This window comes from Pleurodeles waltl, chromosome 6 (assembly GCF_031143425.1).
Source record: "Pleurodeles waltl isolate 20211129_DDA chromosome 6, aPleWal1.hap1.20221129, whole genome shotgun sequence".
In the NCBI taxonomy this organism is placed as follows: domain Eukaryota; kingdom Metazoa; phylum Chordata; class Amphibia; order Caudata; family Salamandridae; genus Pleurodeles; species Pleurodeles waltl.
The window spans coordinates 416,530,956-416,553,733 of NC_090445.1; the positions used below are offsets into that span (position 1 = coordinate 416,530,956).

Sequence of the window (22,778 nt, forward strand, 5' to 3'; positions counted from 1 at the left end):
TTATAAGTATACAATCAATAGCAGAGGCCTGTTCCCACCCCCTAAAAGAGACCCTGGAGGGTCCTTCTGTATTGAACATGGAAACTACATCAACAAGGTCATGGACAGCCAGATGAAGACCTTACTCCTTCCCTCCAAGGTCAGACTGCTCAGAATAAACAGCTTTATCTTCACTCCCTACCTCCTCAGAAAAAGCCGCCAATTTAGCATTAAAATCCCATCACAATAAATAATTTGTATGAGAGCATGCCCCCTCCTCAAAAGACTTCAAAAGAGTTAAAAACGAAAACAACTGCATAAAATAAACACAACCACAATTTGTAAAATCATTCTCATAGAAATTTACCAAATAAAATAGACTCAGGGTATCTTTAATGAGCAATGCTTGAAAGGTATCTAGCACCATGACTTCCACATCAAGCTTCAAATGGACCCAATTAGAAATACCTCCCTTACCTCTTCCACACGAGGAGAGGGATTTGCAGGGTGGGAATAACAGGCAAAACCAGCACAAGAAATAGGAGTGGTTGCCCGAGTTTTCTACAGTGGAACAAAGTTATACTTTATCTAACAAAAAAACAATGGTTCCTGTTGGAATGATAATAAAGTAGAACAAGCCGAGGATGGATTTCTGAAACATTATCTTGTAGTCTGATAATTTATGATGATCTATAACTTTTCTTTGTTGCATTCTGCAACATTTTTTAACTGTGCGATTGTGCTTAATTCAGTTGCGCCTTGTAAAGGTACGGGCGGTGTGTGGGGGTGCCAGGTTAGATTACAAACATTTGGTTTTACAAAAAAAAACTTAAAACTTACCTGCTCTTCCACCGCGCTGCTCCTCTTTCCTGGTCACTGTTTGCTCAAAAAGAGCCATCGAGGGAAAGGAAATGGTTTTCCTTTCTCTTGATGGCTTTTTCAGCATTCCTGCTTCCCAATTGCAATGCGACCGGCTAGCAGGAGCTAGGTACACTAGGGATTTCTCTTTTTGATGATTTTGTGTCAGGAAGCAGCCCTTTAGGTAAGGGTCACCCCCCTTGGGGGGCTTAATGATTATCGCCATTTCTGCCCCCCTCGGGGACAGATTGTCCTCTTATTTTTGGGCCGATCTGCCCCAGGGGGGCAGAAGCCACTGGAAGCCAGGGATTGTTTTTGTGTGTGGCATGGCAGCCCCTTAGGCAAGGGTCACCCCCCAAAGGGGAAAATATATTTTATGCCATTTCTGCCCTCTGTCTATTTTTTAGGACCATCTGCCCCCAAGGGGTACAGAAGCCACTTGAAGCCAGGGATTGTTTTTATGTGTGTTTGTTTGTGTGGGGGTGGCCATTTGGGCAAGGGTCGCCCCAAGAAGGGGGCAAAGCACTGTTGGGTGGTCCATCTGCCCCCAATGGGGCAGAAACCACTTTGCGCCAGGGATCTTGTGTGTGAGTTTGTTTTGTGTGGGGGGGGGGGGTGGCCCCTTGGGCATGGGTCGATCTCAAAGAGGGGCTATTATTATTTACACCATTTCTGCCCTCCTGGGGGGAAGATCGGGCTATTTTTTTTGCCCAAACCACAATGACACCAGGGATTGTCTACTTTTGTTTTTTTTTGTGTGGGCGGGCGGCCCCTTGTGTTAGTGTCGCCCCCCCCCCAAACGGGGCGCATCACTGTAAGCCATTTCTGCCCCCCTTTGGGCAGATCACCCTATTTTTTTTAAGCCCATCTAAGCCACTAAGGCACCAGGGGAAATTTCTAAACATTCAGTGGCGGAGTGTTTGTTGACTTGCAAAGTTTTTGCATTTGTGATTATAACGTTGTATTTCTCCTTTTTGGTTTAGTTCAAAGCTTTTGGTTCCGTTCCTGTGACTCCTTGTGGTTTTGGCAGTGGTTGACCAGCAGTTTGCGTAGTTGCATGTTTTAGGTAAGAAAAAACTATGTACTCCAAATGACTATTGTTGCCATGCATGAATGACATTTTGTAAGTGGTGTACTAAATGCAGGATTGTGTGTGAAATTGTCTTTAGATTGTTGCACAATGATATTTGTGTTGTCTTATGTGTAATTTTCTTTTCTTTTTTTTTTTAGTAGGATATCATTGGTGATTGCTATGGCTGTGCAGAGTAGTTACTGGTGAGTCTATCTTTTTTAGGCAAGTGATTGGTATAGTTTTTGAGTTTATAACTCTTAGTGATAAAGCCACACTGTTTATTACTTATCTTACACAGTGCTGGTTGTTGTTGGAGCATTTGTCCAGTTACTTTTTGTAGGAAGGATCATGGCTAGCCGTAGGATAACCGCTCAGCAGGTTGTTGGTGTGCTTTTTGAGTCGTCTTCTGACCATGATTATGAGACTGACTCTGCATCTGAGGCAGAGGAGGAAATGCAAGTTTCTGGAAGTGAATTTTCTGTCAGAGAGGAATCGTCTGATGATGAAGCCACTCTCAGTGAAGTGCCTGCTTTAGAGGAGGACACTAATGTGCCAATAGTGCAGCAGCCAGTGGCTGAAAGGCTTCCTTTTGGAGGACCGGAACTCTGGGTTGTCCCAAACATGGAGCAGCCACCGAGGCCTGCCTTTACTGGTCTCCCAGGGTGTAGAGTGAATACGGAAAACCTTTTGCCTGTCAATTTCTTTCAGTTGTTTATGGATGATGTATTTTTGGAAGAGATTGTTGAGCAGACTAAATTGTATGGGGAGCAGTATTTGAGGGACAATGCTGCCAGACTTAGGCCACAATCTAGAGCTAGCCAGTGGATTCCCACAAATCTGGAAGAGTTGAAAAAGTTCTTAGGTTTAACTTTATTGATGGGGCTGATAAGGAAGCCATCACTGTCTTCATTTTGGTCTACTAGTCTCTTAATGGCAATTGTTATATTTCCTGCAACCATGAGTCGTAACCGGTAAGAGCTTCTTCTTCGGATGCTGCATTTTGTTGATAATGTTTAGCCTTGCAACAAGATCACCCCGATTCTGACCATCTTTTTAAGATTAGACCTGTCCTTGATAATTTTGTAGATCAGTTTTCAGAGGTCTGTGTTCTAGGCAAAGAAATATCTGTAGATGAGTCTTTGGTCCTGTTCAAGGGTCGTTTGGTTTTTAGGCAGTACATTCCTAGCAAGAGGGCAAGGTATGGAATTAAATTGTATATGCTGTCTGAAATTAGAACAGGATATGTTTATAATTTCCAGGTCTACACTGGTAGGGATTCCAGTATTGACCCCCTCGTTGTCCGCCCACTTTTGGAGTTAGCAAGAACATTTTGGGGGAATTTGGTAGACAACTGTTTAGCAAAGGTCACCATTTGTACATAGATAATTTCTACACTGGAGTGCAGTTGTTCAAGGCATTGTTCAGAGTGGACACTGTTGTTTGTGGCACAATCTGCTCTAACCGGAAAGGGTATGCAAGACAGCTTGTCTGTAAAAAACTTTGAGAATGGACAGTGCAGTGCCTTGCTGAATGATGAGCTGCTAGCTCTGAAATTTTCAGATAGGAGGGATGTCTACATGCTAACTACCATCCATGATGAGAGTACTTCACCTGTGGCTGTTTAGGGTCAAGTTGCTGAAGTGCACAAACCTATGTGCATTTTAGACTGCAATAAGCTCATGGGTGGTGTTGATAGAGTAGATCAGACATTGGAACCTTACACTGCTGCTAATAAGGCTAATGTTTGGTATAAGAAATTAGCGGTTCACCTGTTCCACTTGGCAACTTTTAATGCTTTTGTTGTGTTCAAGAATAGTTCTCCAGAGTCAAAGATGACATTTGTGAAATTTCAGGAGTCTGTCATGGCGAGCCTTATTGTGTTGGAATAGGCAAGAGTTCCTAGAGAAGCAGTGGTGGAGGATGTGGCTAGATTGAAAGATCACCACTTTGCTGAGCACGTTCCTCCCATGGCCAAAAAAGACTTTCCCATAAAAGATGTAGAGTCTGTGCTCGAAGAGGTATCCGGAAGGAGACTAGGATGTACTTCCCTGATTGTCCTTCAAAGCCTGGAATGTGAGTGGGTGGCTGTTACCACAATCAAAAAACATTATTGGGAGCTACCGTGAGTGTAAACTGCCTGTTTTATATTTACATATGTTCAGTTTCACGGTTGGCATTACTGACATGTATTTAGTTAAAGCTTTTGTGTTTGTAGTTTTGTACTTATTTCTAATTAGATAGTGGTTTCTTTGTTTAAAAAACAAAGTGATTGGTGGTGAGCGTGGAGTGGCGCTTGGCTGGTGGTATGTGTGGAGTGGCGCTTGGCTGGCTGTGTGCGTGGAGTGGCGCATGGCTGGCAGTGTGCGTGGAGTGGCGCTTGGCTGTCGGTGTGCGTGGACTGGCGCTTGGTTGGCGGTGTGTGTGGAGTGGCGTTTGGCTGTTGGTGTAAATAGTGACTTGCTGTTTGCCACTGCAACACACTACTAGCCAAACGCCAGTCCACACACTCCCATCAGCTGGTGTGATTTCTGTGTCAGGCATGTGGGCACATAAAAGTGATGGGCCCATGAATGGCGCTGTCTGTTGATGCGAGTGTTGTTATGTGCTGGGCCCGCACCTGGCTACGTGAATGGTCTTGTGCATGTCATGTATGAAAGGTGTGTGAACAGACTGTAAAGCGGTTGGTGCCTTTTTGCGGCTTTACAGCTCACAAGCTGTGAGTCATTAGTTCAGTTTTTTTACCTTTCATTTATTAACAGTGCATATCATTTTTTTAAATCTCTTGTTAATAAAATTTTATCTACTGAACCATCACTCACCATTGTGACAAATCCAACCAGTATGTGTGGTAAAAATAAAAAAACCTGCTCCGCTGTAATCAGGCATTGCAGCACACCCATTACATGCGAGGTGTCTCGGTGGGACCCCGATGATGAAGCATGCCACCAAATTGGTTGGTGGGTGAAGGGTCTTTTTAACATAACCTAAGTGTGTTTCTTTTCACAATTTTAGTGTTTGGAACATCAGAGAAGGACGTGGACACATCAAAATAATCTATTACAAAGCTACCTGTGTTTCTGCGGATGGCACCTGCGTTTGTGGTCATGGGTGCGGCCTTCATCTAGGGAAACCTACCAAACCCAGACTTTTCTGTAAACTAGACACCCAGAGGAGTCCAGAGAGGTGTGGCTTGCGTGGATCCCCCAACCTTTTCTTACCCAGACTCCTCTGCAAATCTCAAAATTTGCTTAAAAAAGCATATTTTACTCAGTCTCCCAAGTAAAATGATACCTCACTTGTGTGGGTCCCAAAGCAGAGTCAGCCTAAAAATGTATAAAAGAAAAAATTATGCTTATCAACTCACTGTGCTATCCCCTCAAACTCTGCACATTTTTGGCCTTTTCCTGTTGCAGGCACCTAGCCACCCACACAAGCGAGGTACCATTTTTATCGGAAGACCTAGGGGAACGCTGGGTAGAAGGAAGTTTGTGGCTCCCTTCATATTCCAGAACTCTCCATCACCGAAATTTGAGAAAAAAGTGTTTTTTTTTGCCAAATGTTCAGGTTTTAAAAGGATTCTGGGTAACAGAACCTGGTAAGAGCCCCACAAGTCACTCCATTCTGGATTCTTCTAGGTGTCTACTTTTCAGAAATGTCCAGGTTTGCTAGGTTTCCTAGGTGCCGGCTGAGCTAGAGGCTTAAATCCACAGCTAGGCACTTTTAAAAAAACAGGTCTGATTTCAATGTAAAAATGTGATGTGTTCATGTTGCGTTTCGTGCGGCGGGCATTAGGCCTACCCAAACAAGTGAGGTACAATTTGTATCAGGAGACTTGTGGGAACACAGAATAGAAGAACAAGTGTTATTGCCCCTTGTTTTTCTCTACATTTTCTCCTTCCAAATGTAAGACAGTATGTAAAAAAGACGTCTGTTTGAGAAATGCCCTGTAATTCACTTTGCTAGTATGGGGACCCCAGAATTCAGAGATGAGCAAATAACCACTGCTTCTCAACACCTTATCTTGTGCCCATTTTGGAAATACAAAGGTTTTCTTGATACCTGTTTTTGACTCTATATTCTATCAAATAAATTGCTGTATACACAGTATAAAATGAAAACCCATTGCAAGGTGCAGCTCATTTATTGCCTCTCGGTACCTAGGATTCTTGATGAACCTAGAAGCCCTATATATCCCCGCAACCAGACAAATCCAGCAGACGTAACGGTATATTGCTTTTGAAATTCTGACATTGCAGGAACAAGTTACAGAGTAAAACGTGGAGACAAATGGCTGTTTTTTTTTTTACCTCAGGTTCAATATTTATTTATTTTAGCCGTTATTTTATTTTAGGAAAACCTTCTAGGATCTACAGAAATTACCCCTTCCCGTGCTGAATTCAGAATTTTGTCTACTTTTCAGAAATGGTTAGCTGCCGGGATCCAGCATTGGTTTCATGACCATTTCTGTCACTAACTGGAAGGAGGCTAGAAGCACAAAAAGTAGTAAAAATGGAGTATGTCTCAGTAAAATGCCAAAATAGTGTTGAAAAATGTGGTTTTCTGATTCTAGTCTGCCTGTTCCTGAAAGCTGGGAAGATGGTGATTTTAGCACTGCAAGCTCTTTGTTGATGCCATTTCCAGGGGAAAAAACACAAGCCCTCTTCTGCAGCCCTTTTTCCCATTTATTATCAAAAAAACAAAATTTTTGATGTATTTTGGCTAATTTCTTGGTCTTGGCGTGGCGTGGGTAGCTCATGTGGACAAAAAGTTATGAGGGCCTAAGCGCAAACTGCCCCAAATCGCCAAAAAAAGGCTTGGTGCCTGAGGGGGAAAAGGCCTGGCATCGAAGGGGTTAACAATGAAATGATAATAAACACAGTTGCTGTTCACATTTGGGGGGGCGACACTCCTTGTTGATTAGGGTTGCCTTTCTTGTTCGTTATAACAAAATTATATTTGGCAATAAAACTGAGACAAGCTGGATTTATTATCTAGTCCAGAAGGAGAGCAATCTTCTAGCTCAGCACAGAAAGAGGACAAGCAGGAACTACAGCCTCTGGACAAAGGCCCTCGGACAGAACATCAATCCTCCCAGAAAAAGCAGTGGGAGAGATTCTCCCACCAAGGGGGAGGAAGCTTTTAAACATATTGCTTTTGAGATGTAGTCCTTCATCAAAGTGTATTTCCACACACCTTTGACTGTCGGGCAAACGTTTAGGAAAACAGCAGGAATTCAATCCACATTAGATAAAACTTCAAAACGATTGGCTTCAGATAACGCTAAATATGTCTGCTTTGTGAGGTGGAATGGAATGAGCAGGACAAGGCCCGTGGGGAGCACAAGCCTCAGATAGTGCATTTACGTAGCAATTATTGACATTGACATGAGTCTTAGATGGTTGACCTTTGTAGGTTTAAGGTGGAGATATCATTAATCAGTAGGGGTGTACTCCTATAATACATTTAAGTTAATGAGGAGGATGTTAGAGATAAGGAGCTCATGGCCACAACTCCTATGTGGGGAGTAATAAAGTCAACAGGCAATGAGTGTTACGTATTTATGTTGCTCTGAGGTTGGTAAGGCTAGTTGGGACAGCCTGTTAGGAGTACCTCAGGAAAGCATTACCGTTAAAGTCATGTTTCCTAATACCAATGAGTACAGAGGAGAAACTGCTTGAGAATAGTCACTCATGGGATAGAGAGCACCAGGCAATGAGAATTAAATGCTAGCGTTGTGCAAAAAGAGATAGTAGGAAAAGGAAGAGATTACAACACACCGTACCATTATAGGCATGTTTATGTTCTACCAGTTGAAAAAAGGAAGAGACTGCTTGTAGATAGTCTGTCAGTGTATAATGTAGGAAAGGTGGGCTCAAAGTGTTATTGGAGAGAGTAAGAGCGTAAGTCTGAGGTAGAAGTTTCAACCAGTTAGCAATGTTCATACCTTTAAAGATCTTTCGAGGACTCTACTATATGTGGGCCATATATGAAGGAACCTGGAAGTCTCTAAGGAAAAGGGTCTAATGAATGGCTTTAAGCGGTAAGGAGACAAGGTAATCAGTTAGGCTCTTGGAGAAAGCCACCAGGCACCTGGTTGTCCTCGAAAGTTCCCTTTTTCATTGTCCATAGTCCATGTAGAGTTGTGCCTTTTCACTTCAGTCTACTTCAGACAGAACCTTTGTTTTGTTACAAACTTTAACATCTGCTAGTCAAATCCCTTTGTTTAAAGTGCTCTCATCTTGGTTGATTTTGTAATCTACCATCAATAGCTTTAAGTCAGACACTGGGATCATGAGACTGGGTGCATGCACTAGTTTCTGATGGATGTGGGGTTTACATTGTTTTCCTTCAACCTAAACAGTTTCTCCGCCAGGTCTAGTGCTCCACACATGTGTTTCTTCTGTTGGTTATGCCTTCCCTTCCACCAGGGTGAGATAGGACTATTTTGTCCTCCCCTTCAGGATATCACTTGGGAGCAATGGCACTGAGCTGGTTCATGCTGAACTAACATTGGTGAGGGCAGCTATGAGCCTGCCATATGCTCAAGGGAAATTTGCACAGAGAATACTTTGCTTCCTGGTAGGTGGTGCACCTGCAGACCTATGCAGTGAGGCTTGGGGGGGGGGGGGGTTGATTATCACCATTTGCCTTTCATTACCATTTGAGTAACGACTGAGTTTTTTTTGGCTTCCTTCTATTTTACAATCAGCAGATTTCCCTTGTTTACCCACTATGTGTGCACTACTACATAGGCCCTAGTATGCACTTGACAGATGTGGTGTGCTCTCTGCTGATCTCTGAAACTGGCTTGAAAGGACTGGGAGTTGCATGGCAATATGGAAATACAACGTGCATTACTCCCTGGCAATCTCCATCTTTTCCCTTTCTCATTCCAGTTCTTCAACCCACCTTAATGTCTGAAGGTGTTTCAATCCCTAGTTCCTGACGGATCTTGATAGTTATGCAGCATGTTTCACGAGACAGGGCCTCCTCTATAAGGTAGGGCCTCCAAATGAAAAGACTGTCTGGGGGAGGGGCTTCCCATGGATAATACCCTCTGGGGGAGGGGCCTCCCAAGGATAGATCATCTTTCACTAGGCTACAGCTGACAGGTTAGTAGAAGGAGTGAAAATGCTTTAGGGGTGCCCGATGTACACTACTAAAACCAGACAATGAGCCCATCCAGTGAGATGCAAATGATTTGGGTGCAGAATGCTTCCAATGCAAATGCAAGAATCCTCTCTCTAGACCACATACACTTTATTCCCCCACTCCTCAAAATCAGACTTATTAGATTTAGGAAAGCCCTGAACGAATGAACTTCGGATGAAACTGAAGGTGTGAAGAAACAATACTTAAATGTTCCTGTTCTCACCTCCTGTAACCTCCCTTCCCTCCCTAGCAAAGCACCTTGAAGCGACCACCAGCTATCTCATTACAGCAAAGAAAATTATATGAATACCTGTAAAACTCTGCTGGGCATTGGTCTTCTGATCGCACTGAGGGATTATTTTGCATCTTAATTTTCTCTCAGCCGCGGGTTGATAAGTGGAATCATAGTAATAAGAAGTGATGTAGCAGTGAATAGAGACCAACATTGAGGTTCTGAGGGAGAGTGCTGGAAGTGCTATGAAGTAAGATGGCTAGGTCTGTGGAGATTGGTGGAGAGGAGATGGTCAGGAAGTGACACTAGAGACACATGGGGAGTAGACGAGTGCATGGAAAAGAGTTGGGAGGGATTGCAGGGGGAGGAGCTCTTGGCAAGAGACAAAGATTACAAGGGAGGGAAGTATCATTGGTTGAGAAATTGTATTGTATTGTATTATTTATATAGAGCTTACTACCCCCATGTGAGCCACTGCAGCCCTTGCCTACAAAAGTAGCATGCTAATGTAGGGTAATGTAGGGTGTGTGGTTGGAAGGATACTGTCTTTGTTTTGAACCTATGTGGTAGTGTTTCTATGTTGTGTGTGATAACCATCGATGACTGTGATATTCATCGATGACCGTCGAGGTGCGGTTATATTGTGTTATGTGATGTGTCACGTAACAGTGTGTTGGATGATAAAGTGTGAGAAACAGACACACAGTTTTTTTGGTGCTCAGTAAGGTGGTAGCTTCGAACAGCTCTGCAGGTCCCTTTATGCTATTTTATATGATATAGGCCCTCATTCTGACCTTGGTGGGCGGCGGAGGCCGCCCGCCAAAGTCCCGCCGTCAGGTTACCGTTCCGCGGTCGAAAGACCGCGGCGGTAATTCTGACTTTCCCGCTGGGCTGGCGGGCGGTCGCCTTCAGACCGCCAGCCAGCCCAGCGGGAAAGAGGCTTCCACGATGAAGCCGGCTCGGAATCGAGCCGGCGGAGTGGAAGCTGTGCGACGGGTGCAGTTGCACCCGTCGCGTATTTCACTGTCTGCGCAGCAGACAGTGAAATACATGTAGGGGCCCTCTTACGGGGGCCCCTGCAATGCCCATGCCAGTGGCATGGGCACTGCAGGGGCCCCCAGGGGCCCCGCGACCCCCCCTACCGCCATCCGGATCTCGGCGGTCCGACCGCCGGGATCTGGATGGCGGTAGGGGGGGGTCGGAATCCCCGCGGCGGTGCAGCAAGCTGCGCCGCCGCGGAGGATTCAATGGGGCGGCGGTACACTGGCGGGACCCCGCCAGTGGTGCCGGTCCGACCGCGGCTTTACCGCCGCGGTCGGAATCCCCATTGGAGCACCGCCGGCCTGTCGGCGGTGCTCCCGCGGTCCTCCGCCCTGGCGGTCAAAGACCGCCAGGGTCAGAATGACCACCATAGTCTGCTTAGCTGGTTACTGTACTGGACTGTCAAATCTGAGATTTTGTGTACATTTGTAGTTCTGAGCTGGCATGTGTACATGCGTGCTGATGAACGTGTAGTTATGCTTATTCACACCAGTGGAATGAGGCAGTGACATTTTCGTTCTTTTTTTAAAAACATATTGACCAATTCAAGATGGCGGATGCCACTTGGATCAATAAATAAAACAGTTACATTTGTTTTGCATATAATCACTCTCTGCACTGCTGAGTGACCAGGCAGCAAATGACAGCTACCAGGCCCTCCAAAAACCCACATACACAATGGAGGCTGTGCTGGTGGAGGAAGGGTGGAGGAAGCAATGGATGAGCTGGAGAGGAAGAAATGAGGAAGCAACACAGGGCACCCATGGGGGTGGATGTTTAGCCACGGCAAGCAGCACTTGCACACTTATGGAGTGCTGAAAAAAAAAAAAGTTGTTCCATAAATATAAGTAAGGCAATCAAAAGGATGTGAAAGAGGCTAGGCTACAGGGGAGAAACAAACACAAGAGGAAGGCAAGTGAGTGAATAAGAAGCGAGCAAATGTGAGTGTCAAGAAAGTCAACCAATGGTAAGCTACGGACGGACTTTCATCCTGTAAGTGTTTGGTGTAGTCCTCAAGAGGATTTCACCTTGAGACAGCGAAAACCTCTCTGGTACGTAAGGTCTAAAAGCACTGCATGTGGGAGAAAAGAGTAAAGAACGGGAGGGAGACTATCCAGCACAAGAAGAAATGAGAATTGGAAACATACCATGGTTGGAAAAACGTGAAGAGTGATTATGCCACTACAGATCAAACCTTCTAGATGAACATAGTCTAAAGGTTCAATGCCAAGTTCCTTGGAGTTTACAGATATTATAACCTTCATGTTTAAAGCTTCTAAATACTGAAAAGCTTTCAAACTGCTTTCACTTTTAAGCTACCATACCTCTTGAGCTGAAAACGCCTAGATCCCTATAGTGTAAACCTACTAGATCACTTTCTTGGAGTTTAAATATTCTCTATCACTAGAGCCTACCATTTTTAGATCTTTGGTTTTCAAAACTGTTTTTCTAACTCTAGCTTTAAGCATGGTTATCCTACGATGTCTAAACTTTTAGACGTACAGAATATAAAAGTTATTTACCCAATGTCCCGAGGGTTAAATGCAGCGTATCAAGAATAGTGTGGCCTTCAAAATGTGTATCCATACTGGGCCAATCCTCTAGACTCCTGGATGGGAACAGGAGTCATGGTCGGCCTTTGGGGGTGGAAAGGGGCAGGATGAGCTCCTTTTGGACCAAAAAGGGTAGGCTGGCAGCGTGTTGGGTTGTGACTGGCAGGAAATGGTTATGGAGAACATAACTGGATACAGTAAGCATTGGATGGGCTATTCAACATGACCTGGACTCACCTTCGGAAATACGCAGGACTATTCTCTTCATTATCTGAACTTCTTTTGTATAATTAAAATACACTCCGCACCAGTACACTCCTGTATCCGGCTTCTCTAGCTTCTGAACCGTGACAGATATCTGTTGTGTTTCTTTGTTGTCACTTATAAGGGTCCTTCCGGATGTGGCGTTTACTCGTGGCACACCCCTCTGCAGTGATGTTATGAGAATAGTATTACAAATGTTTCGCCCTGTCTCTCTGCACCATATTTTCCCGTAATTCTTATAATCCTCTCCATAGTCACAGTGCACAGTCACAGTCTCTCCTGCGCCGCGTTGTATCGTCTGTGTGCTCTGACCTGAAAAACAACAAACTGGTTAGTCCTGTAACCGCCGGAAGACAATTTGTCTGCGTCACTTGGGAAATAATCAATCAGCATGAAATTGAGTTATTTACATAAGTATTGTGAAGGTGGCCGAGCATGACGTTGCGTAAATGCACAGCGGATTTACAGTAAAGAGGGTCCGGTGTCCATTAGGTGAGGTATAAGCGATATCAGGACTTCCTGTCAAGCCTCCCTCTCTCCCACCTCAAGGGTGTCAGCACCGGGCTCTTCCACTGCCTTGCTGACACTAACCCCATAAAGGCGTCCTGCACTGCCAGGACGCCTCATCAGGACCCTGAAGAAATATGAGCCCTATCCTGGTGGACCTCGGCTAGTTGCAGTGCAGACTGACCATTCCGGTGACGGGAGGCCAGCTACTGAAGGCACGGGGCTGCGCCTGGTGCCCGTCACTCTTATAAGCGCCCCGAGATTTATGGCAGCAGGTACAGCGGGAACATAGAGAGGGGAGGAGGGAGACAGACGAGAGACAGCGAGAGCAAGGGGAAGACAGGGAGAGGCTGGCGAGAGAGAGAAGGTGAGGAGAAAGAGAGGAGAGAGACAGACAATGGATGGATGGAAAAAGAGGGAGGGGTGAGCGAGCGCTGATATGAATAGTCTTGCCAGGGCTGCTGCCAGCTCCCATTCAGCCCTTGACCAGCTCTCCTTGCTAACCTGCAACACTTTCAAAGTCAACTGCACTAGCTGCAAAGCCACCACAACTAGCACCCAGGACTACCTGGCTCAAAAGCTCCCGACCTCAGGTGCCTTTCCGCAGACCCACAGACAGACGCCATCAGACAGGAGGCGAAGAAGTGCAAAGTAGAAAACACAAAGGCAACTGTCCTTCTCCACCTGCGTGTTCATAATTAGGAAAGACCTGAAGACATAGCCCAAAACACTACATCACAATGAAGTAAGAGTCGTTCTCTACTGTTCTTCTCAACTCTTAATCACTAATTATGTTTATCATTGCCTTGCAACATGTACTATGCTCTGCGGCCTCTTTGCTAGGTGTGCACTATACAAATACAGCAAACATACATAGAAAGTTTTGGCAGGGTGCTGGCTGTGTGTGTTGTGGTGGCAGAAAGGCAAGATGGTGGAATGGGTGATTTTCGTGATCATCTCATATAGATAGCAAAAATGATGAAGGCTCTCTCATTTTAATCCTAAACAAGATATTTCCAGGGAGGCCAACTTCCAGACTTGTATATCTTTACATAAAAGACTCTACTTGCATTTAAAAGCAAGTGTACCTCAAGAGGAGGTTTACACATTTATATTACTTGTTTCCATGGTGAGGCCTTGACACTATCTTAGGACAAGAAAACAAGGGCCAGAGTCCGGGTCTGAGATAAGTGGAAGGAATAGTAGGTTTGAGTTTAAGTTTCTTACTGGATGCTTTTAAAGGAGGTGCACACGCTGGAGCAGTGAGGTGCTTATTAATTTGAAACTAGCGGTGAAGCTCAGTAATTGAGCAATCGGGACAGGTTCGAATAAATTGTCCAGGTGTGAGGGTTGTGCAGCCATGTGTGGCTTGAAGTGGAGATTCTCTGGAGTAGAGGAGGAGTAATTCAGTGTATGCCGTATTCAGTTTCAAAGAAAATGGGGACATGCAGCTCAGGAATACGATGTTGAATAGCTTTGAAACTTTAAGATAAAGCTTGGTATCATTGGCATACTGTTGGATATTGGTCCAGTTGGCCGAGTGGCTCCGTGTAGAGAGTGAATAGAGTAGGCACTAGGATCCCGTCTGGTTTTACTCCATGTTTTAGCGGTAGGGACTGGGACTTGGGGCCAAGAAGGATGAGACCCAGTTCAATACCTAACCCTCTGTGGGCACGATTTCTATACTGGTGGACAAGGTGAGGGGAAGTATCTCATGGTCAGTAATTCTAAATGCTGCTTACACATCACGATCAAGTAGGCACAAAATGCATTTGCACCAGTTTTAGGGTCTCTTACAAGTCTAAAAGGACCCACAAGTGATTTGATCACAGTTGTACAGATGCCAGAGCTAAAACGTAGCTTCTAGACATGAGAAAGGAATAAAGCTAGTCAAAGAAATCTGGAACAGGAATCTCCTGAGATAAAACCGAAACTCCAGTGCAAGAGAACATTGGCTCAGACCCGTAAGAGAAATTCTAAAAGGGAATTGGTTCAGTATACGGACCCATTTTATAAACGCCAAACTGATAAATCTAAGCTACAAATGGAGATTGGGTTTACCACGTTAGCATGCATTTTAAAATAATCAGACAAGTGCCAAATAGAAACAAGCAGGAGTTGTGAAAATCGTTCACATGTCCATAGAACATCCAGAGGATGTCACATTAAGATGAAGCTACTAAAGAGCGGCACAGCACTCTGGGATTTAGCCAGGATCTTCATTTTTGGTGAGTTGGCATATCAATGCCTCTGGAAGTGTGAACGTTGTATTATTACATAAATCACAGCAGAAATACACTGTCATCATAAATGATGATTAAAACAGAGAAGGTAGAGGAACAGGAGCACACATCTTTGCAGCGTCCCCCCATTTGTAAAGAACATACCTTCCAGTCCACAGCCTCAACACACTGTAAGTAGAACTGTTTCTCGAAACGAGTCGCCATCATAATGTAAGGTCTGTGACAAGGAAGAGGCATGAAGTGGTAATGCAAGCTGAAGTAGGCAGATGAACACAATCACATGTGCAGGCACAGCGTTGGTCCATCTTGCTAACTGTGGAAAGCAGAGCCCTGCATGAGTGCCCATACAGCATGTGCACTGGCAGTGTTTTGTTGCAGGTTTGAGGGCTCATTCGCATGTTCAGGTATGACATTGTTTGTAAAGAGATGATATTGGATGGATAACATGCACCAAGGCAGGCATGTTTCAGAGGCCCCATCAGGGGGACTGGCTTCCTTTATTTATTGGTTTTGTGCGTGGGTGGTTGATGATGTTGGCAAACAACAAATCCCTCTCTACCAAACACATGAGCAGGGAAGTGTTGCTTTTAGGGTGTACCAAGAGGAAAAGCAATAAAGAGAGGCATAAAGAGAGAGAGAAGAATTATGAGAGGGAAAATTGGAGTAAAGGGCAAAAGAAATAGAAAGAAACTGGGGAGAGGGGCCAATTGGTTCTGCACGAGGTAAACCTGGAAGAACGAAAGAACGGCTTTTGTTGATGGCTTGAATATCATTTGGTTGCAATTCGTGAATGAGGTGCCACCAGAAGCCTTGAGTGGGGCTAGACTACTGTGACATTCTGGAGTTAAAGTGTGTACATAATAGTTGTTCCGTGGAACAGACCTTCTATTCACACTGGCATTACAGTGAACAAAAACATATTCTGGGATGGGGCCAGGCAAAGTGCAGCTCATAAGGTGTGTAGAAGTAAACCTTGTGAGTGACGATGTCTTCACTGGACTGTGTCATGACTATGTTGCCATGAAACCCTATGATTGTGAACGGTAGGTCTTGGAAGGGCACCTGAAGCTAGGCAGTGTAGTACACCTGCCACAAAAGCCCCTCGACCCTGCTGGCTAGTTGTGTATATGACGGGTCCTGAGGTATTTACAGTTACGTGATGTGATCTTGGTTGAGTCGTGTTGTGGTGCTGACATGACCTTGTTTCATGGTACCCATAGTGAGGTATTCTCGAGCTCACCTTGAGGCCAATTAGTGGATGACAGATGTGGCACTCTGTGGTTGCCTATGGCATGTCAAGGTATTTTTACAGTAACTAGATGATGGCTGCTTGGACAGGCATTGCATCTTCATTTTGAGAGCATGTAGAAAGTGTTGAGCTTCCAGTAAGGAGTCACCTTGCAGTAATGGAACCCGAGATATAACGCAAATTGTGTGAACGCATAGCTATGGCACCAGAAGCCATTGCCAAACTGCGTGAGTGCCTGCAGGTTGTGTTCTGCAGCAATCCTGTTATACTACAAAGCTATTAGCGTGAGCATTGGATTTCAAAGCTGGTTTTCATTGCTATTTTGTCAAACCATAGAAAAAGTTTTACTGTTGTGAAGTCAGTAAGGGTCGCAACCACTTCCTCTGGTTTCCCTCCATCTTGCCCAAGTCTTCAGAGACCCCAGCAAAGTAGGGTAATGGTAATCAATAGACAAACATTTCTATCGGATGTCCCTGACTAGGGCTGGCAGTGGAATGAGGATAGTGCTCTTGTGCCACCAAGCTCTGCTTGCAGAGGCCTGTGGCTGACAGGAGAAGCTCAACCCATGCTGACAAGGCTCCATTAGACCTGCTGTCAGCAGGGATGCAGGTTCTCCGCTCTCTAAATGAGAGTAAAGATCTCATTTGTATGTAGAGCCCCAAGTGTTCCATCCTGTTAAGTTATTATCACAGGGATTTAATGCAAATTTACGAAAATGGAGAGGTAAGAAAAACCTTATGGAGGCAGACTCATCCTAGGAGCCCCAATTTTGAATGAGCCATTATCATGGAAAGACCCTCAAAGGAGCAGAACCTACAAGCATTTGCTGCTGAACAGGCATGGTTTCTCCCCTACACAATGTAAAGTATGGTTTCTGAAAGCTGTTGGATCAAATCTAATCTACCATCAGATCACACAACCTGTCATATTCACCCTAGAGGCGATAAAGATACTTGTGCCACAGGGAAGAAAGATCCCTTTCGGGCCCACATTGCTGAATTCAACGATTGTACGAAAATGATTCCAGATCTAAAAGTAATGGACTCCCACACACCCTCTCCTAGGCGTACCCCCGCTTCAGATCTTTGCAATACTCTTCTGTCAGTCTTTACCAACAAGACATATACAGTTCTATCCTGAATAGCCTTAAACACTGCCCAGCCTTCAGGGCTCTGCCCTTATTCCCCCAACCTGTACTGTGCAGGCCCTCTCTTTGAGTTTGCACTGGTCTCTGAATCCGAACCAAGCCTCATATGGGGCAAATTCAAGAAATCCTCCCTTGGAAATGCAACCGTCATTAAATTGTGCCTCCCAGCATTTACATGGGTCACCAGACAAAGCAATGCTGCTCTGTCCTGTGTAACCATTCTCAAGCCCCTCAAACACTCTATCACCGCACCAATCTTAAAGAAACCTAATACTGATCCTGACGACCTAGCAATCTGCAGACTCACCTCCAGCCTTTCCTGTATTTCAAAAGCAATTAAACCTGCTGTCACTGCCTAATAGTCACCCACTTGGAATCTACCTACCTGCTAAGCGACTTCCAGTCAAGCTTAAGTACCCAGCGGGGCACAGAGACCAGCCTACTAAACATAAGGTAAGAACTCCTCAACTGTCAAAACCAGTGCCATCCCTGCATGCACTCATCCTGCTACAACTCTCTGTAGCTTTAGACACCATTCATTATCATGTACCAAGAGGAAGGTTGTATTGGCTGCTATCAGTGAGACAGAAGTGGCATGGTTCACTTACTTCTTGCTAGACTGCACGCACAATCTTAAAATAGGCTGTTACTTCTCCAAAAGAGAGGGCATCAAATGTTGCATCCTTAAACTATCAGCAATGTCGCTGCTGGTGTTGATATATACATGGCTCCTGCAAATTTTAACCCGCTGGAGGCCAAAGCATGTCAGCGGTGCCTATTGAGAGTAGAAGAGTGGTGCAGTACCTTAGGACATTTCATCATTGTCTAGTAAAAAGAACAATCTAATCACAGAATTTTATTTTCATGGGGAACACGGGAATACGAAAACACTCTTCTGGGGGGCTCTATTTATTAGAAGGAAGACAGATTTTCAAAGGACTACCAGAAATCTTTGTCAAACTGACTGATTGTTTGGTTTAGCATTTATGTTACGTGATTTTTTTCGCTGGATTTTTCTGTATGTTTGTTGATTTATATTTTTGGTAATTTATTGTTTTGATTGTCAGTTTCGTGTATGTCCAATATCTATATATATATATGTTACGAAAAACATGTGTTGATTTACACAGCTCTAAACAAATCAGTAATTGAAAAAATTATACAATATTTATTGGCACACTGAATTGTATCTTTGTGCTTTTGTTCAAAATTATGAAATGTTGATGGTTAATGGGGGTGTCCAATTTTCAGTTTCACTATTGATCCTCCTCCCTAGTGCCAGAAGAGGATCATACCTCGTTTTTTAGGTTTCGCCTGCACAGCGCTTGCATTGTGCCAGCAAAATCTTTTGTGTTTAAAAAAAGACTCTTAAACGGGGCTTAGAGCCCACCCATTACTTATCTTGACTTAACCATTGGCTGGCTCTCACATGGCTCCTACTCCACATTACTTACCACTCAATCAGTCAGGGGATTTGTAAAGCGCACTACTCACCCGTGAGGGTCTCAAGGCGCTGAGGAGGGGAGGGGAGAGAAGGTGGGAGGGGAAAGTGCTGCTACTGCTCGAACAGCCAGGTCTTGAGAAGTTTCCTGAAGGTAAGGAGGTCTTTGGTCTGGCGCAGGTGGGTGGGAAGAGTGTCCCACGTTTTGGTGGCGAGGTGCGAGAATGATCTACCGCCAGTTGTAGTTCTGCAGACGTGTGGGACGGTTGCGAGGGCGAGGTAGGAGGAGCGGAGATGCCGGGTCGGGGTGTAGAAGGAGAGTCGTCTGTTGAGGTATTCTGGCCTGGTGTTCTGTAGTGCTTTGTGAGCGTGGGTGAGGAGTTTGAAGGTGATTCTCTTGTTGATTGGGAGCCAGTGCAGGTTTTTCGGGTGGTCTGTGATGTGGCAGTGGCAGGGGATGTCCAGGATGAGGCATGCGGAGGCATTCTGGATGCGTTGCAGCCTCTTCTGGAGTTTTGCCGTGGTTCCTGCGTAGAGGGCATGGCTGTAGTCCAGTTTGCTGCTTATGAGGGCTTGGGTGACTGTTCTTCTGGTTTCGGTGGGTATCCATTTGTTGATCTTTCGGAGCATGCAGAGGGTGTTGAAGCAGGAGGAGGAGATGGCGTTGACTTGCTGGGTCATGGATAGTGAAGGGTCCAGGATGAATCCTAGGTTGCGTGCGTGGTTGGTGGGAGTCGGAGCGGTTCCAAGAGTGGCAGGCCACCAGGAGTCATCCCATGCCGAGGGGGTGGAGCCGAAGATGAGGACTTCCGTCTTGTCGGAATTGAGTTTGAGGCAGCTGCTCTTCATCCATTCGGCGATGGCCTTCATTCCTTTGTGGAGGTAGGTCTTGGCGGAGTCATTGGTGAGGGAGAGGATCATCTTGGTGTCGTCGGCGTATGAGAGGATGTTGAGGTTGTGGGATCGGGCGTTGTTAGCGAGCGGGGCCATGTAGATGTTGAAGAGGGTCGTGCTGAGGGCCGAACGCTGGGGTATGCCGCAGATGATTTTGGTGGCCTCTGAGTGGAATGGGGGGAGGCGGACTCTCTGGGTTCTGCCGGTGAGAAAGGAGGTGACCTAATCCAGAGCTCTGTTGCGGATTCCAGCATTGCTGAGGCGTGAGTGTAATGTGCGCTGACAGACGTTGTCGAACGCGGCCGAGAGGTCCAGGAGGATGAGGGCCGCGGTTTCGCCACTGTCCAGTATGGCTCTGATGTTGTCCGTGGCAGCGATGAGGGAGGTTTCGGTGCTGTGGTTGCTGCGGAATCTGGATTGGGAAGGGTCCAGGGTGCGGTTCTCCTCTAGGGAGCGGGTTAGTTGTCTGTTGACAGCCTTCTTGACGACGTTTTCCAGGAAGGGGTCCAAGGAGATAGGCCGGAAGTTCTTGAGGTCCTTTGGGTCCGTCTTTGGGTTTTTGAGGAGGGCGTTGATCTCGGCGTGTTTCCAGCTCTCCGGGAAGGTGGCAGACTCGATAGGAGCTGTTGATGATCTTCCATAGTTGGGGTGCGATGACGGAGCTTGCTTTGTTGAGGATGTGGTGAGGGCAGGGGTGAGATGGAGAGCCGGAGTGGATGGTGTTCATGATTTCGATGATGTTGTTGTTGTTGATAGGGGTCCAGGAGAGCAGGAGGTTGGCCTGAGGTGAATCTGTGGTGTTCGTAGTTGCCAGGGTGGTCTGGGTGCTGAAGCTGTTGTGGATGTCTGCAATGTTGCGGTGGAAGTAGGAGGCTAGGGAGTCACAGAGGTCTTGGGATGTCGTTGGCGTTGGACCTGGGGTTGGAGAGTTCCTTCACAACGTTGAAGAGCTCCTTGTGGCTGTGTGTGTTGATGTTGATTCAGTATTTGAAGGCTGTTCTTTCGGCGGCTCAGATAAGTTGGTGGTGTCTGCGGATGGTGTTTTTGAAGGCTGTGTGCTTGTCCAGTGTCTGATCTTGGCGCCGCTTTCGTTCGAGTCTTCGGCAGCTTTGCTTAGATTCTCGGAGGTCAGCAGTAAACCAGAAGGCCTTTCTGTCAGTGCATCTATTGGAGGGATTCTTGAGTGGCTCCCACGTGGTCTCCACTTCGCTCTACTTACCATTGGCTGGATCTCCCACATGGGTTCTTTGCTCGTCAACTCCTCCTCGCCTCTCCTCAGCCATCGTGCTGTGGAGACTGGCCTCAGGCCCAAGTACTACATCCGGTACCCATCTCCTTCCACTTGTTTTTAGTTTGTAATCTAGCACTCCATCAGACTGGCTCGTTTTGCAGACATTTGTCAAAGTCTGACCTAATTAAACTATTCCAGACTCAGCCACCACACTTTGAGGACATGCAGCACGTGCTGAGCAGGCAAGAGTTAAAATTTGGATTGATCAGCTCCTGGCTGCATTCCAACATTCTTCACGGAAAGGCGTGAAAGGCACCTCCCGGGGAGTTGTGTTTCCACTTCTAGCACAGCCTCTTCCCCTCCATTCCCTGCCTGCCAAACAGAATCATGGGCTGAGGTAATTAAGTCCTCAATGGAAGGCAAAACTGCAGAGCTGGAAAGGTACAGAACCACTGTGAACTGCGGTGATGGACAAAGGAAGGTGCAGGTTTGTCATCATGCTAGTGCGCTTCTTGAATTTATTATTTATGTGCATACAGATCTTTCAAAGGGTCTTCCAAATCATATTTTACTCCAGGCGGCCTTTAGAAACTACATTCTTCTGCCTGTGCAAGCATGATCAGATTGCCCCTCCCCCTTTACTCAGCTATACACACTCAGGCTCTCGATTTCTCGCACACACATTGAATATCACCCCTCGGGGGTGACCTCTCGTCCATAACTTCTAATGATGCAAAATGTCAATGCCAGTTTTGTGATCGCACTGTTCATCTAATTACTGCCTAGCAGCAAAAGGGTTAAAAATAAATTGGATTTCCTAACATTCTTCTCCCAATAGGTCTACTATGCTATTATTTTTGCAAGGGTCCTTGAGTCTTAAGCTGACATCGCCAACAAATATCACAGTTCTACGCAATAAGCAAACCAATGTAGCAATCTACACGAGGTCGCCAGTTTATAGCACTGTGACTCTGTGATTAGAAGTGTAGTCCAGTTGTGGTGGCTGTGTTGTAGTCCCTTTTCAGTTTTGGTTATTAAACTCAATCAACAATCATAGTATTTGTAAAGTGCACTACTCACCCTTGAGGGTCTCAAGGCACTGACAGGGGGTGTGGGGGGGAGCTGCTCCTGATCGAACAGCCAGGTCTTGAGGTGTCTCTTGAAGGTAAGTAGGTCCTGTGACTGTTGTGGGTGGGTGGGGGTAGTGTTTTACATCTTGGAATTAATTCATTAAAGAGAGGCGTAGGTCCTGGCACAAAGCTAAGAGTACTGTACAGGTGAAAGAGCGCTACGGATTGATATATAATATGTGGATTGTAATAATGGAAATGGCACATCAGTTACTATATATACGAGCGGTCAGACATCTACGAGTTCACATGATTATCAGTGTACTGGCGATAGTCTGGGTATTACTAAAATCTATATTTGGAAGCACCATTTTATCTTATACCTTTTTCCACATTCAGTAGCCGTCTATCTTATACTGTGTGTAATGCAGGTTTAATATAATGACTCACAAATTTTCAGTGCTTGCTGTCACAGGCTGGGCTCTCTTAGCACTAACAGTACACAAGACACTATCTTCACTGCACCAACCAAGATTTTTTTTCTATGGCTCTCTGGTTACACACAGACCTCTACAGTGCATTAACTAATAGAGGTTTCATAATGTACAATAGTGCGCTTGCCACTGATTAACTTACCTTTTTTAAATGTATTTTCCATTTAAGCTATAAGTTATTTCATATGTAGCTACCTGAAGGTGAAATACCACAAAACTTAGAGAAGGTTTAGTGTTTTAGCCACAACTTTGACCCCGCCCTCACACTTACTGACCCCGTCCAAATTGCATGCAGCATCACAGTTCCCATACTTTTTTTAATGCACTTCGACCACTGGTTAAAAGTCATAA

The 22,778-nt window shown here is 45.5% G+C and overlaps 1 protein-coding gene across 3 annotated transcripts in view; it reads right to left on the minus strand.

Annotated features, from left to right (window-relative positions):
• Positions 1-22,778, minus strand: part of LOC138301948 (trem-like transcript 4 protein) — a 219,034-nt gene that overhangs the window by 182,077 nt on the left and 14,179 nt on the right. For all 3 annotated transcript variants that reach the window (XM_069242392.1, XM_069242394.1, XM_069242393.1), the window contains exon 2: positions 12,125-12,463. In XM_069242392.1, the coding sequence (XP_069098493.1) occupies positions 12,125-12,463 (339 nt within the window). The remainder of the gene's footprint in view (positions 1-12,124; positions 12,464-22,778) is intronic.